Below are 15,332 nucleotides of genomic sequence, written 5' to 3'. Positions count from 1 at the left end.
ATGATTGAGATATAATGAGATAGGAGAAAAAGACATTTATGATCTCGGGGTGATGCAAAGGATCTCTGAATTACAGTGTGTTTATGTCAAATGAGGAGTGGTGAGTGGGTCCAGGGCAAGGTGACCTCGAGGCAGACTGAACTGGGGTTGAGGTAGAGACTCAGCGTTCCAGTCTGACTCAGGAGAGTGGGTCAGGGTTGAGCATGCAGACTAAGCGGACGAATCCAACTAGAATCAGTCTTAGGATGTTTGCTGAGAATTGTGACACAGATGTTTCCTTTCCCTGGGGAGCCTGATTTCTCCATATGTGAGGTGGATTTGTGGTTAAGACCCTGCCCTGTGGAGCAAGACAGCCTGGGGTCCAACCCCAGCCCCACCCCTACTCGGAAACTTTAAGAAGGATACTTCAAGCCTCAGCAGCCTATTCTTAAGCTGGGGATAATTATTATAGTACCGACTATAACTTTGTTGTGACAATAAGATGAGTTGATACAGATAAGAAAACACATTGCACACTGTCTGGAACATAGTAAGTGCTTGATAAATCTTAACTGTTGTTATTATGTGACACCTGGAACTTTTACAACTCCTGGGAAGGAATCCAGCCAGAGGGCCATGGAGCTACCGAATTCAACCAGACCCGAGGCCAACCTGCTACTGTCCTTGCAGTTCTGACCACCAGCGAGTTCCCTCAGCATCCAGACCAGTCGCAATTGTTTTATTTTTTGGATACTTGCAGCAGAAAATACACCATGGTGAGACTTGGGTAAGTCATGTAGCTCTGTGAGCCTCAGTTTTTTTATTTTTAAACATTTATTTGATTGAAGTATAGTTGATGTATCATGCTGTGTTAATTTCAGCTGCACAGCAAAGTGATGCAGCTATATATCATATACATTCTTTTTTCATATTCTTTTCCATTATGGTTTATCACAGCATAGGGTTCCCTGAGCTATGCAGTAGGACCTTGTTGCTTGTTCATTCTATACATAATAGTTTACATCTGCTGCTGCTGCTGCTAAGTCACTTCAGTCGTGTCTGACTCTGTGTGACCCCACAGACGGCAGCCCACCAGGCTCCCCCATCCCTGGGATTCTCCAGGCAAGAACACTGGAGTGGGGTGCCATTGCCTTCTCCAATGCATGAAAGTGAAAAGTGAAAGTGAAGTCGCTCAGTAATGTCAGACTCTTCGTGACCCCATGGACTACAGCCTTCCAGGCTCCTCCGTCCATGGGATTTTCCAGGCAAGAGTACTGGAGTGGGGTGCCATTGCCTTCTCCAAGTTTGCATCTACTAATCCCCAAATGCCAATCCATCCCTTTTCCCTCCCCCAGCAACTATACCCCCACAAGCCCACTCCCTTCCCACAGTTTCCCCCTGAGACCACCAGGCTTCCAGACAGGGCCAAACCATGGGAAGCTCTATCATGTCTCTTCTTTCAGAACAATCCCTATCCGGTTCCCTCTCCCAGGAAGCACAGACAGAGACCAGAGCCAGAAGTGACTTTAATGTCTTTTGAGCAAGATGAGGCCCCTCAAGGAGGGGCGGGAGGAGGGTGTTAGTGACCAGACTGCGTCCTCCTCTAAATCAAACGGCACCGACGGCTACAGTCTGGGTCCTTGTGTATGCAATTCAGGCCTACTTGGCAGGGACATACGATGTTGATGGCGCTCCTGGTCTGCAGGAAATGGGTGAGAGAGTTAAAAGCCACCAAGGAGCAGGGAAGAAGGAGGCTTAAACTTCTTGGGGAGCAGAAGCAAGAGCCCAAGTGATGGAGCGAGACAGACTTGAGGTCTGACAGCTCTACAGCTCATAACATTGTGACCTCAGGCAAGCTTCTTTGTCTTAGTTCCCTCATCTGTCAAATGGGAATACTAAGGGACTTCCCTGGCGGTCCGGTGGCTAAGACTCTGAGCTCCCAATGCAGGGGCCCAGATCCCTGGTCAGGGAGCTAGATCCCAAATGCTGCAGCTAAGAGTTCACATGCCAGAACTAAAGATTCCCCCATGTCGGCATCTTTAGACCTAGTGCAGTCAAACAATTTTTTTTTTTAAAGGAAATAATAGTAACCCCATTTGTCATTGAGGGAATTAAAACAAAGTAGATTAAGTGCCCATAATGAAAAGACCCTCTGGCTACTTCAGCTGTAGACTTAGGCCACAGGAGGGACCTGGCTGTCTCCCTGGGCACTGGCAGTTCTCCAGACACAGAGATGGAGACTGAGCCCAGCCTCCCTAGAAAGGTTTGGGCCCAGGGCCAGAAAAAAGGCAACCAAGAACAAGATATACTGTGCGTTCTGCTCCCTGCATTTCCACCAGCTGATAACAACCATGCTTCACTGAGCACCGTCATTGCCAGGATCACATACTTTTCCCAACAAGCTGGTCGGGTGGGTACTTTAGCCCCATTTTACAGATGAGGAAACTAAGGCTCAGCAAGAAGAAATTATCTGTCTAAGGTCACAAACACAGGGGTTGGTAAAGGCAGGGTTTAAATTCAAATCCAATCCCAAAACCGTCGACCTGCCTGGGCAGCTCCTCTCAAGAAATTCAGTCATTGCGGCAGCATGGTAGGGATGGATTGGGAGGTCTTTTCCCACCTGCTCTGCGGCAGTGATGTTAGAGTAGAGATACTCATTCATGCGATGAACGTTTGTTGAGCAACTACTATGTGCAGGCACTAAGCTGGGGGGTAGGGGGTTCCAAAGTGAATATGCTTTAATCCTGCTCTTGCAGAGCTCTGACCAGTGGTGGCGGCAGACAGAAGGCAGGCAGATCAGGGAGATACATGCTGTGCTGAGGGTGTGGGTCCCGAGGGTATGCGAGTTCCAAGGAGGGAAGGGTTCTTGGAGGAGGCGCCTGGAGGTGCATTGCAGGACGATCAGGAGTTTGCCAGGTAGAGAAAGGGGGAAAGGACGCTTCAAGCAAAGGGTGAAAAAAAGCAGGTGCAGCCATGTGGGGTTTGTGAACCATCCCCACCCTAGTACCAGCAGGGGCTGCCCCGCGGGGGCAGGGTCTCACCTGGGGCAAGCACGTCATGGTTATTCTGGCCCGAGGGGCACAGAAGGCACCACCGGAGTCCAAGTTGATGAGACAGCAGTCACTGAAACACTCAGAGTGGTGGGAGCACCTAGCCCCGTTCGCCTGTGGGGACAACCCCTAAGTCACCAGCTCTCTGGCCATGTGTGTGTGTGTTGGGCGGGGGTCCCCTGACACTGCCAAAGCCCCACGGATCCAGAAAGAGAAGTCCTAAAGACGTTCACCCCCACGTCCCACCCCGCACTGCACTCAGGGGAGCAGGGGAGAGGAAGGGGGAAGTTAGGACTTTCCCCTCTGCTTCTTCTTTCCTGGGGACCCCTCACCTCTGTGGGTCCCAAAGGGTCACCTGTGTGGAAGGACCAAATACTCCCCATCACACTTTAGTGGGGGATGGGGAAGGGACAGAGAATGGGGTGGAGAGAAAGACGAGGAAGGAAAAGGAGGAAAGAGCTGAGTGCCTAGAAGGGCACAGAGAGGGGCAGACGCTAGGGCAGGCGTGCAGGGCGTCACGGGCGGCAGGACCGAGTGTCCCAGAGGGGGGAGGGGGAGGGGGCTAGGCGGGGGAGGGGGAGGATGCAGCTGGTTATAAGGCCACTTTCTTTTACCTCCAGAGCCACTAGGGAGGTGAAGCAAGTCCTTTGGGAGCACACCAAGCTTCCAGCCTGAGAAGAAATCCCCAGTAGGGGGTGGTCCCCTCCCCTCTTCCCCCCCACCCCGGCCCCGTCCCCCTCTTCTCTCTCCAAGCCCAACTGGCCCCTTCTAGATGGAGAGTGATGCCCCGGCCACCGCCCTCGGCTAGAACGGAAGGTTTGAAACGTCTCTCGGCTCACCTTTGTAGACCCCTTTTTAAAGAGCGCGAACTCTCCCCAGCAGGGGAGCAGGACCCCCGAGAGGAGGAGCGCGATGGCCAAGGCCATAAGCTTGGGAGGCAGAGGAGCGGCGGCTCCGCGAAGCCGAGGGGCGGTGGGGAGAAACCCCTTGGCGGCCTCGTGACCGGTGCCCCCGCTGCCGCCCAGGGCTGGAGGCGGAGGGTGAGGGAGTTAATGGTCACAGGCCGCTCGGGAGCCGAGGCCAAACCCCGCGGAAACCCTTTCTGGCTCCCAGGAAGCTTCCGGCCCGCGGAAAAGAATGAGACTCTGGGCCAGATGATCGGATTTTCCGGGCCCTGGGGCCTTCCGTGTATAATGCTGCTAAGTCGCGTCAGTCGTGTCTGACTCTGTGCAACCCCACAGACGGCAGCCCACCAGGCTCCCCCTTCCCTGGGATTCTCCAGGCAAGAACACTGGAGTGGGTTGCCATTTCCTTCTCCAATGCAGGAAAGTGAAAAGTGAAAGTGAAGTTGCTCAGTTGTGTCTGACTCTTCGCGACCCGGCGGACTGCAGCCCACCAGGCTCCTCCGTCCATGGGATTTTCCAGGCAAGAGTACTGGAGTGGGGTGCCATTGCCTTCTCCGTGTGAAATACTTACAAGTAAAAACTTAAAACTGTAAACTAAGACTTTATCTTGCAAAATTATGCAAAATTTATATGCTGAAATGAAAACAGCTGGCTTCTTGATATTCGGACTCTCTCTCTCTGCCTTTGCTGCACCAAACTGCCTCCTGGCCTACCCTATGTTTTGGACAAGCCAGCCTGGACCTCTGGTGTTTCCCACACCCTCTCCAGGCCCAGACATGTGGTCTGTAAGAATCAGGAGCCAAGAGAAGATGACCTCTAAGACCTAGAGGTCTCCCAGTTCTAAGAAGTTGATGAAGTGTCTAAGAATCTGTGAATCGTATGTGACTCAGCCACCTTGGTATGAGGGCAGGATGGAGGACCGGAAGACTGGGAAGGAAAAGGAGGGTTCTTTGGGGAGAGCTGCTGGCAGCAATCATGGGCCCTGGGGGAGGCAGACTTGTTTCGTCTCTTCCCTCTGGATGAAACTCCCACCTCGTCTCACCCTGGGCTGCTTCTTTGCTTTTAAAATTTGGCTCCTGGATTTCCCCAGTGGTCCAGTGGTTAAGAATCCACCTATCAATGCACGGTCACAAGTTCGATCCCCGCTTGGAGAAGATCCCACATGCCGCAGGGCAACTGCTAAGCTGGGCACCACAACCACTGAGCCGGCTCCCTAGAGCCTGTGCTCGGCAGCAAGAAAAGTCACCGCAGTGAGGAGCCCACGCACTGCCCCTAGAGAGCAGCCCCCACTCTGCAACCAGAGAACGCCTGTGCGCAGCAAGGAAGACTCAGCACAGACAACTGTAAATAAATTAATAACACTTTAAAAATACATGTAAAATTTGGCCCTTACGATCTGAGGAGCCCTGACTTGATGGGGTGCCGTAGACTGAGTCGTTCCCCTCTCCCCCAGGTTCTTAAGTTGACACCCTATCCCCCAGTGTGATGAGATTTTGGGGTGGGGCCTTTGGGACATAATCAGGGTTAGATGAAGCCATGAGGGTCCCCTCAGGATGGGATTAGCACCCTCACGAGAAGGGACCCCAGAGAGCTTACTGTCTCTTTCTCTCTGCCATGTGAGGACCCCTTGAGAAGGCAGCTGTCTGCCAGCCAGAAAGAGAATTCTCCCCAGAACCGGACCACCCTTAACCTGGATTTTTAGCCCCCAGCGGGTGAGAGATAAACGTCTGTCGTCTAGGCCAGACTGTGATGTTTTACTGTGGCAATGTGAGCTGACTATTATAGAGGGTTTAGGTCTTTTCTTTAAGAAGAATGGCCCCCACTGTCCTCAGAGGAGTTTGTGTCCAAGATCTCTGTCAGCCCTCCCTGTATCAGTCATGGTAATTACCACAGTCTGTCATAACAGAGAACTCTTGAAATTTCAGTGGCTTGGCACAATCATGCATTACTTGTCAGGCATATAAGTTTTGATATGGGGCAGGAAGACTCTTCCATCTCATAGCCACATCATCTGGAAGACTGGCCACCAGGGTCCTTATGGAGGAAGGGAGAGAGAGGAGGAGCAGGTACATGGACACCTCAGTGCCTCAGCCAGGCCTGACAGCTGCCTCTTCCACGCACACCATTGGCCACAACAAGTCACGTGACCCCGACCTTCTGCAAGGGAGGCTGGGAAATCCAAGTCCTAGAAGCGTTAGCGTCTACTATCGTTTCTGCTGCCCATTTTACAGGTGAAGAACCCAAAGGCTCAAGGTAAAATAATTTGCCCAAATAACAGTTAAGTCACAAGACGAGATATCAACCCAGGGCGTTCTAGCTCCTGAGGTCAAGCTCTCCCCATGCCCCACTGCTGTGGGCAGCCAGAAGTCTTTGTACCTTAAAGGAATTTCTGTCATCCTTTTTTTCCTGTCTATAAAGCTCATTGTGAACCCAAGAGGGGCCCCAGGGTGTAATAATTCTTCGTGTGGAGTCACCTACTTCCCTGAGGTATTTGGCCCTGCCTTGTGAGTGGTTGATAATAAGTAAATAGTATCTTTGCTCAGGAAAGGGACTAATCTGGAGGCAAGAGACCAGTGACTGTGTGTCAGGATTGGCAGGTTGGAATTCTTGATCCGAGGCCCAGGAACCTCAGAGAGGCTTATTGAAGGCCCCGAGGGGGAGGTAAGCCCCTGAAATTCTAAATTCTCTACAAAAAAAAAAAAATTTTTTTTTAAGGCACGGGACTGCATTAGCCTCAGAGACTGGTTCAGAAACTTTGGGGGTTTTTTCTTTTTTAATTTTTTTCAAGTCTAGTTGATAGAGCCTTCATTTTTAAAAATTATTATTTTGTTTGGCCATGCCTCACAGCATGTGGGATCTTAGTTCCCTGACCAGGGATTGAACCTGCACCCTCTGCAGTGGAATCTGAGCCACTAGGGAAGTCCCACTAGTGCCTCCATTTTAAGGTGAAGAAACTGAGGCCCAGAGACAGAAGGGACTTCCCCAGGGCTGGACCCGGGCTCCTGACTCCAAGTCCTGTGCTCTTTCTTTTGCACCGATGGCTTGTTTCCCAAATCCAGCCGGCACTGGTCACAAGCACAAATCCAAGACACATGTGCAGTGTGAGGGGGTGGGCACCAGATTACTAGGGTCCCTGAGACACCTGACCCTTGAGAGCGGCTCCAGCTCTGCCCTTTGGCCAGAACCCAAACCTGGGCAGCCCAGTCTCATATGAGGAGAAGGGGGCAGGAAGGGCCTGGCTGGTGGTCCTCTGTTCTCCCACCCCTGCAACCAGCCCCCCTCCCCCTCCCCATCCATTCTTCCATCCTCAGACGCCCTCCAGTGTCTTCTCCTTCCCTGCATCTTTCTGTTGGTTTCCATAACAATATTCTCACAGATCTACAGCAAAATGGAAAAAAATTAGGGCAACGTGGTTTTTGTTCTTGTCGTTAAACATATTTAAAGAGCCGTTCTTTATTCTGAAATTACATCCTTCCTGCTCTCTGGGCCTTCCAATGCGTTTTTATGAAACAATGGGAAATAAGACAATACTAGTAGTTTTATTTGGTTTTCCATGTTGTTTCTTGGCCAATATATTATGTGTGTGTGTATATATATACATATATATATATACACACACACACACAAATTCTGTCAGTTTCTTAACATTTTTGGAGCTTTTGATCGATCTGGGAAATCCAAAATAGAAATCTGGTGAAAACTGCCCTAGGTGAGAAAATCATCCATTTCTCTGCTCATTCCTGAAGGGATGCTCAGGGGAGTCTGAGGAGAATGACGAGCAGAGGCTGGAAAGAGTCTGGGAAGTAGAGAGAGCACAGCCAAGGCTTCCTGGGGAAGAGGACAGGCGGTGTCCGTGGGTACAGGGGTGGAGGCCCCGGGGCCCTTCTCGTGCCCAGGACAGGCAGGGAAGCCTGCAGCCGGGGACAGTGCTCTTCCGTGAGGGCTTGAAGGGGGACTAAAAGGCTTGCAAGCAGGGGTCCGATTCCCTGGCGGTCCAGTGGCTAGGACTTGGTACTTTGACGGCTGAGGCCCTGGGTTCAATCCCTGCTTGGGGAACTAAGATCCCACAAGCTGCAAGACTTGGCCAAACTAAACATACAAGCAGAGTCCAGAGGGACAAAGGTTTGGAGGTGAGAATGAGTAGGGGACGGGCTGGCTCTCTGCTTACAGAGGATGCAGGGTGGAGTCGGGGGTGGTCAGTGCTCCAGGGAACTTGGGGGACCTTGGCAGTAACCCCAGTTGTGATGACTCCTCAGTGGAAAGCTGGGCTGATGGTGGCCGTGCTGGAGTCGGACCTAGCCTGGGGTCCAGGGGTTTCATGGGGTGGGGCTTCCCTCCTGCTCTGTGAAGACAGGAGGGGTCTCCTGAGAGAGGAGGAGGCCAAGTCCTAAGGGAGGTTACCTCACTCCCATCCTCAGGTCATCACACACACACACACTCACACACCTTATTTCTTCCCAGGACAGACTGGTCCTGGGGAGGGGCTGTCAGCTCAGCGGGGGAGGAAGACAGGCCTGGAGGGAGAGGACAGAGCTGACCACAGCCTCGCCTCCTCCAGAGGTAGCCAGCTCTTGGACCCCGGGCGTCTACCTGGAGGACAGAAGTGGGTAGTCACACCTGGTGGCCCGTGTGCTACTGCACTGCTCTCCTCCCGCGCGAGCATCTCGACAGGTTAGCATGTGACGGAGGCCTCCTCGGAGGGGCCACAGAGGGCTCCCCACAGCCTCTGTGTTCGGGGGAAATGTTCATGACAAGGTTCCTCAGAGATCTCCGTGCAGCTTCAGGGGACAGAGAGGCGGCCTGACCTGGCGCCTGGCCCGCACTGCCCATGTGGATGGAAGCTTTGTCCTTCTCTGACTCAGTGGAGCCTCTGAGCCACAACCGTACTTAGTTGCTTGGACAAGGAGTGTTTCTGACCTCCTCAAGGAGCCATGATGTAATCACAACCCCTTTAGATACACCTCAAAGAAATGCAAGACTAACTTGTTTTACAAATAAAAGCCAAAGGAACAGCACTGGGCCGGCAGCTGTGTGAGGCTCAGGGGCCCAGGGGCACACTTCCTGATATTAGGTGTCTCCTCCTTGGCTTTAGCCTTTGTGGGGGCCTCAGTCTGTCTGTCTCTTGGGAGGCTGGCTGCCTCTCTGGACAGTGGCAGGGGGGTGGTCAAAACTGTGTAAAGCCCCAAGCCCCTCCCCTCAGCACCCATTATACAAAACCCTAGAAGACTCAACTGGCCCCAGTTGGGTCAAGCAGTGTGGCCAGGGGGCCAGGGACTGTTACTGGCAGGACTTTGTGAAGCCTGGTCAGAGCAGATTCCCAGAGGCAGGGACATGGTGGGTTGTGATGGGAATGGATGTTGGTGGGCAGGAGGATTGCTGTGCCTCCAGATGGAGAAATCTATCATGGTTAAGTTTCTCTAGCCAGGGGCAGTGCCTACGGAAGGGTCCTCAGAAACATGTGCCCACTGCCTCCTACCCCCACCAAAAGCTGTAAGGAATGTTCCATAGACCACTGGGTTTCATTCTTTTTTTTTTTCTTTTACTACAAAGATACTTTTTATACTGGTATTCAGAGAATTAGTAGATATTGTTGGCATCCATTCCGACTGACTGACTCTGTCATGTTGGTTGTTGAATATTTGGATTACTGTCACTGCAAACGTGTGTGTCTATGTGTGTGTATATACATATGTAACGTGTACATGTGTATGAAACAAGTTTCACAAAAGAATACCAACATTTACTATATGTGATCTGCTCTGAGATTTTCTATTCTATTTCATCTTTTCAGAATGTCGATTAGAAACTTATCATTGCTGGGGGGAAGGATGGGAGAAGGGACAGGGAGTTTGAGATGGACATGTACACACTGCTATATTTAAAATGCATAACCAACAAGGACCACAGCACATAGCATAGCACATGGAACTGCTCAGTGTGGGAGCCTGGATGGGAGGGGAGTTTGGGGGAGAATGGGTACATGCATATGTATGGCTGAGTCCCTTAACTGTTCACCTGAAACTGAAAATATAAAAATATTGTTTGTTAATTGGCTATACCCCAATACAAAATAAGAAGTTTAAAAAATTTAAAAAAAATTAAAAATATCGATCAGAATTCCAAACTGATTTCACTGCCCACTTATGTCCATACTGAGTCCAATTAGTTTGACTGCCCAACCCACTGTAGATACCTCGGCAGCCTCCATTGCCCATTCATTCACTCATTCAACAAACATTTTAGCGACACTTACTCTATGTTAGGCACTTCATCATCAGAGTTCAGTTGCAGATAACAGACACCACTGTGCCTATTTTAAGCAGAAAGGGATATAATATGGTAACTGAGGGCTTATAAAGTCTTCAGAAGGGTTTGAGGGGTAGAATCTAGGCTGAACTTCCTGGAATAAAATTTATTTAAAAACTGAGCTGCCAAGAAAGCTGCCGACTCTGCCACCATTAGCAGGATGGGAGTCAGGAGGCCATTGCTGTGACTGTGGGCCCCAGGAAACACACACCTTGGCTGTGCTCTCAGAATCAGGAAGCTGCCATCAGGAAGTATTGCCTGTATTTGCTCTATCTGTCAGGGCCCTAAAAGAAGAAAAATGTCTCCCACATTTCCAGCCCTAAGGTCCGGGGAGGAGGTGGAACAAAGGCCGAAACAAGTCAATCTACAGCAGCCACCACTGGGACAGAATGTCTGGATGTGGCACGGGTTACTTGAATGGGGGTGGAGGTTGATTTCTCTCTATAAGAAAACTTTTCAATGTTTACAGCTACAGATCACTTTGAATGTCAACCTATGCTTTTTATTTCTGTGCTTCTCTGTCTCTCTCTTTTTTTGGCCATGTCATGCAGCTTAGATTATATTAGTTCCCTGACCAGGGATTGAACCCATGACCTTGGCAGTGAAAGCACAGGGTTCTAACCCCTGGACCACCAGGGAACTCCCTGCTTCTCTTTCATATATATTTAACTTTTTTTTTTTTTCAGTTTAAGTCACATCTCCATTGATCAGGGGTTTTACCCGCCCCCCCCCCCCCCACCCCCGCCAGGAATTTGTTAGGGAGATCCCATGCCTCACAACCTTCTCCCTCACCAGCTTGCACACCCACCCTGGTGAACTCTCGGAAAGGTGAGCTTCCACTTCCTGCTCCTTTGTCATTTCCTTCCGGCCGCAGTCCAGAGAGAATGCTCCCTCAGCTCTGTGCCGTTGTCAGTCTTTACTGAACTAATGCCCGGGGTCCAGGAGCTGCTGATGAGGAGCTCTGTTCTCTTTTAGTCACTGGTCACTTGAACTTGCTCGCCCCCTTCTCAGTTCCCCCAGCAATCATAGATCCCCCCTCTAAAAACAGTTGCTTCACAGACAGATGAAGATAACTGCCATTTGTGGAAACCAAGGCAAAAAATGGTCCTGGGAGAGAATTTCCTGGTTGTTCAGTGGTTCAACCCCTGGTCAGGGAACTAAGATCCCATATGACACATGGTTTGGCAAAAAAAAAAATTTTTTTTTTTAAACAGACGGTCCTAGGAAAGATAGGCGGATAGATGAGTTTACTCTTTGATGGACCCAACTTGCTCCCGTCCCGGGTAACCAGCTCTGTGCTCACCTGCCAGCTCCTACTTAAGAGGATACAGAAAGGGCACTCAAAGCTTGAAAAATATTTGTCTAATAAGAACATTATGAAACAAGTAAATTACTAATAGCAGAATTTCATTTACCAAGACAGAGCTGTAGGATATACAGATAGGCTGCAGCAAAAGAGACCATGGAACCAATGGCTTACTAAAAACAGAAGTTTATTTCTCTTTCCCATAACATCCCAAGGATATGCAGTCCAAGGCGATAATGGGGTCTCATGGTCTCAGCGGTCCAGGCTGCTTTATTTTCACTGCTCTGGCATCTACAGTCATTCTCTTCATCAGCCTGGTCAAAGATTGCCGTATAACCTGTTCGTATTTCAGGTATGAAGTGAAGGATGAGGGTGGGTGTGGGAGGGCCTGACTGCTTGCTTTAATACTCTCTACTCCATCAGGCAGTCATGTTCACATGACTGAGCCCAGCTGCAAGAAAAACTGGGATGCAGTGTCGACTCTAGGAAGCCATGTGCCCGGGTAAAAATCAGACATGGGCCACAGTCTAAAGTATGTGTGTGTGTGTGTGTGTGTGTATTTGCCAGGGGGTATGCTTTCTAATTGGAGAAGGCAATGGCACTCCACTCCAGTACTCTTGCCTGGAAAATCCCATGGATGGAGGAGCCTGGTAGGCTGCAGTCCACGGGGTCGCGAAGAGTTGGACATAACCGAACAACTTCATTTTCACTTTTCACTTTCCTGCATTGGAGAAGGAAATGGCAACCCACTCCAGTGTTCTTGCCTGGAGAATCCCAGGGACGGGGGAGCCTGGTGGGCTACCGTCTATGGGGTTGCACAGAGTCAGACACGACTGAAGCGACTTAGCAGCAGCATGCTTTCTTCCATATGTTATACTCACAGAGCTCTGTCTAATCTTAACCATGCAGTCTCCATTCTATGTCCTGTCTCCTGGACTCACATTTGACTCCAGCACCCTCCCCCTCCCAGAATACAAGTACCCAGAGTGATATGAGAGTGGAGAGGCCCTCCAATAAGGATTCATTTCCCTTTGTCATTCTTTGTCAATCTAGACCAACAGGGTTGGGCCACAGTGGCTCACAATTTACATACAACCCTTGGAAATAAAAAAAGTTTGCCAGCCATGTGCCCAGAGTATAACACTAGAGCTGGGCAGTTAACCTTGATGGTTTCTAGTCTTAGGAGACAGGATCTGTTACATAGCACCTCCTCCCTGCTTTCCAGTGATGGTGCCCCCAGCCTTGGGAATTTTCCCTGAGGTTCCCTCCAGAGGTCAGATCTTGGGAACCAGCTCACTGCCTTGGAAGTAGCTGAGGTTCCCACACTCGCTCTGGCAGCCTCGATACCCTGGTGCCTTCAGTGCTCTCATAGAACACCAGGAAATGCCAGAGATGGGACCCAAGTTCATGAACTCGGCTCTCTTTCTCTGCCTTCCTTCCCTCCTTTTACTCTATTGTATGTATCTAGGTCACTGTATCTTGAACAATGACTTGTAAACTATTTTAACAAATCACATTTCTATGTTTTTCTATTACTATTTGTTTGTGCCTTGCTCATTCATTTTGAAATCTGTTACTCATTGGCAGATAAGCTATAGCAGGTGCCAAACATTTAGGTGAAAAAAATACCTTTTCACTTTTCCCTCCTACTTTAAAGAAAGAGAGGCACTACTTAGTTTCAGCTATGGGAGTCCTCGGCCAAGCTCAAGGAAACGAGGTGTCGTAAGATGCCAGTGACTGAGAATCTCTGGGGTTAGCAGGAAGGGAGGACAGCTGAGAGGAAAAAATGGACCTTCCAGGATGGCATTTTGGTTCACCCTTTGGCTCCATGGAAGCAGGTATCATGGAGGGTAAAAGCTCTCTCTACCCACTTCTTTTTTCTCTCAAAGGAAACTGTGTTGTGTCCCAGGACATTTGAATGGCCATAGTTACTTGTGGGCGGGGGTCATGGGCATTAAAAGCCTCACACTTGAGTGTGGTATTGGTGATTTTTGTTCTCATCCTTGAGTGGAAGGAATGAATCAGTGGCAAGACTCTTGGAAGAGTCACTTGTTGCATTCGTAGCTTAGTGTTGCATAATGAATTACCCCAAAAGTTAGTGGCTTAACACACCATTTATTACTGCGCAGATTTCTGTGTCAGGAGTGCAGTCACAGCTTGGCTGGGTCCCCTGGCTCTGGGTCTCTTCACAGGTTGCCATCAAGGTGTCGGCAGGGGATGCAGTCACCTTCAGACCCCACTGGGAGTGGAACTACTTCCAAGTTTACGCAGGTGGTGGTTGGCAGATTTCAGTTCCTTGCAGGTTGTTGGACGGACAACTTCAGTTCTTCACAGGCTGTTGGCTGTCCTTTCCATAGGACAGCTCACAACACAGCCATTGGCTTCATCAGCACAAACCAGTGAAAGAAAAAGGAGAATGGAAGCAAGATGGAAGTCAGTGTTTTGTAATCTAATATCTTTTTTTGGCTGTGGCATGTGGGATCTTCAGTGTTTGTTGTGACACACAGGATCTTCAGTGCGGCATGCAAGCTCTTAGTTTCAGCATGTGGGATCTAGTTCCCTGATTAGGGATCGAACCCAGGCCCCCTACATTGGGAGCACGGAGTTTCAGTCCCTATAGCACCAGGGAAGTCCCTGTAATCTGATCTTTAAAGTAACAGTTCCTCACTTGGCCATTGCATAGTCAGGCCACTCTTGGTCTTTGTACATCTCCTGCTCAGCCAGACCCTGTTTCACCTGCATCCTGCTTGCATGAACGTGCTTGCCCTGCCCCCAGCTAGTGACTGATCTAATCCCACCTGCTAGTTTATTAAAGGAAATACCTTCCTTGTGATGGTCGTTAATCTGAGCGGCTATGAGGGTCATTCATGCCCCAGCTGATGGTTTCCCTGGTAACTAATGGATGAGTCAACCTGATGTCAATCCCCCTATAACTAGTTGCCTCATTCTTCCCCAAGTAGCGAAGATGGCTGTCGTATTCTGCCTGGTCTCTGCTGTAATAGTGGGATGTTGCTCCAGGACGTTTTGTTTCACACATGTAAGATGCCCTATCTCTCTGTTACTGTCTCCAAGCTCTTTCTTCACTCGTGAGGTTAGGCAATCACAAGACTTGCAGGCCTGCAAGGTGAAGCCTGACAGCCATATCCTACTGGCAAGAAGCAAGTCACCAGGTCCAGATCACATTCAAGGGGAGAAAATTACTCAAGAGCAGTGGTAACATATGAGTTTAGAGAAGAGAGGCTTTGTTTTAAGTCTTAAGATAAAGCTGAGGACTCCAGCCCTGTTTGCTTGAGACCCTGTGTTGGGATCCTGCTGGAAGCAATCCAGTGGGGTTTGGCATTACCTCATCTCTGTCTGTCACACGTCTCCTTCAGGAAACCAGTTACAGGAGTAATTGGCAGTTTGCCTGGCCAAATACCATCTACCAGCACCCCAGCTCATCTCGTAATCCCATCAGAGGAAACTCTGATTTCCCTTTTGGTAAAATTTCAAGTATAATAGTTTCCCACCCTGGAAAGCTCTTCCCTCTCTCCAGATCTCATTCAAGCCCATCTCTTCTCTGAAGTCTTCTTAGAATCAATTGAAAAGATGGAAAGAGATGCTTCTTTGGAGAAATAATTGCCCAAAGATAAAATAACTCTGCAGGAAAGGAAACAAGCTAACCAGCTAGAAGTCAGACTGAAGGATGGGATAGATAGGGTGGTGTTCATTGGTGTGAACTTTCTCTTCTCTTTGGCAGAGAACCTCCCAGAGGGAAAACAGGCACATCTAACTGCTGAGTGCAGA

General features: G+C 49.8%; 1 protein-coding gene across 2 annotated transcripts; it reads right to left on the bottom strand.

Annotated features, from left to right (window-relative positions):
• Window positions 1-1,487: 1,487 nt before the first annotated feature.
• Window positions 1,488-4,140, bottom strand: CLPSL2 (colipase like 2). Of its 2 annotated transcripts, XM_042237067.2 has the most exons (4): window positions 3,869-4,140; window positions 3,644-3,700; window positions 3,021-3,143; window positions 1,488-1,678 (listed from the first exon to the last, which is right to left on the bottom strand). In XM_042237067.2, the coding sequence occupies exons 1-4, from the start codon at window positions 3,953-3,955 to the stop codon at window positions 1,583-1,585; spliced, it is 363 nt and encodes a 120-aa protein (XP_042093001.1). In that variant the 5' UTR covers window positions 3,956-4,140; the 3' UTR covers window positions 1,488-1,582. The 2 variants fall into 2 exon arrangements, with proteins under 2 accessions (XP_042093001.1, XP_004019240.1); XM_004019191.6 differs by lacking the exon at window positions 3,644-3,700.
• Between the last annotated feature and the right edge of the window lie 11,192 nt (window positions 4,141-15,332).

Source organism: Ovis aries, chromosome 20, assembly GCF_016772045.2.
Source record: "Ovis aries strain OAR_USU_Benz2616 breed Rambouillet chromosome 20, ARS-UI_Ramb_v3.0, whole genome shotgun sequence".
Classification (NCBI taxonomy): domain Eukaryota; kingdom Metazoa; phylum Chordata; class Mammalia; order Artiodactyla; family Bovidae; genus Ovis; species Ovis aries.
Note: the sequence above shows the minus strand (reverse complement) of the source record. Positions and strands in the feature narration are given on the sequence as shown.

Bases quoted from the DNA above. Each gene is read 5' to 3' on its own strand.
- CLPSL2 (XM_042237067.2), bottom strand. From the start codon at position 3,955: ATGGCCTTGGCCATCGCGCTCCTCCTCTCGGGGGTCCTGCTCCCCTGC. The intron at 3,701-3,868 runs GTGAGCCGAGAG...ATTTCTTCTCAG, and splicing joins TTAAAAAGGGGTCTACAAAG to GCTGGAAGCTTGGTGTGCTC. The intron at 1,679-3,020 runs GTGAGACCCTGC...CATTTCCTGCAG, and splicing joins CCATGACGTGCTTGCCCCAG to ACCAGGAGCGCCATCAACAT.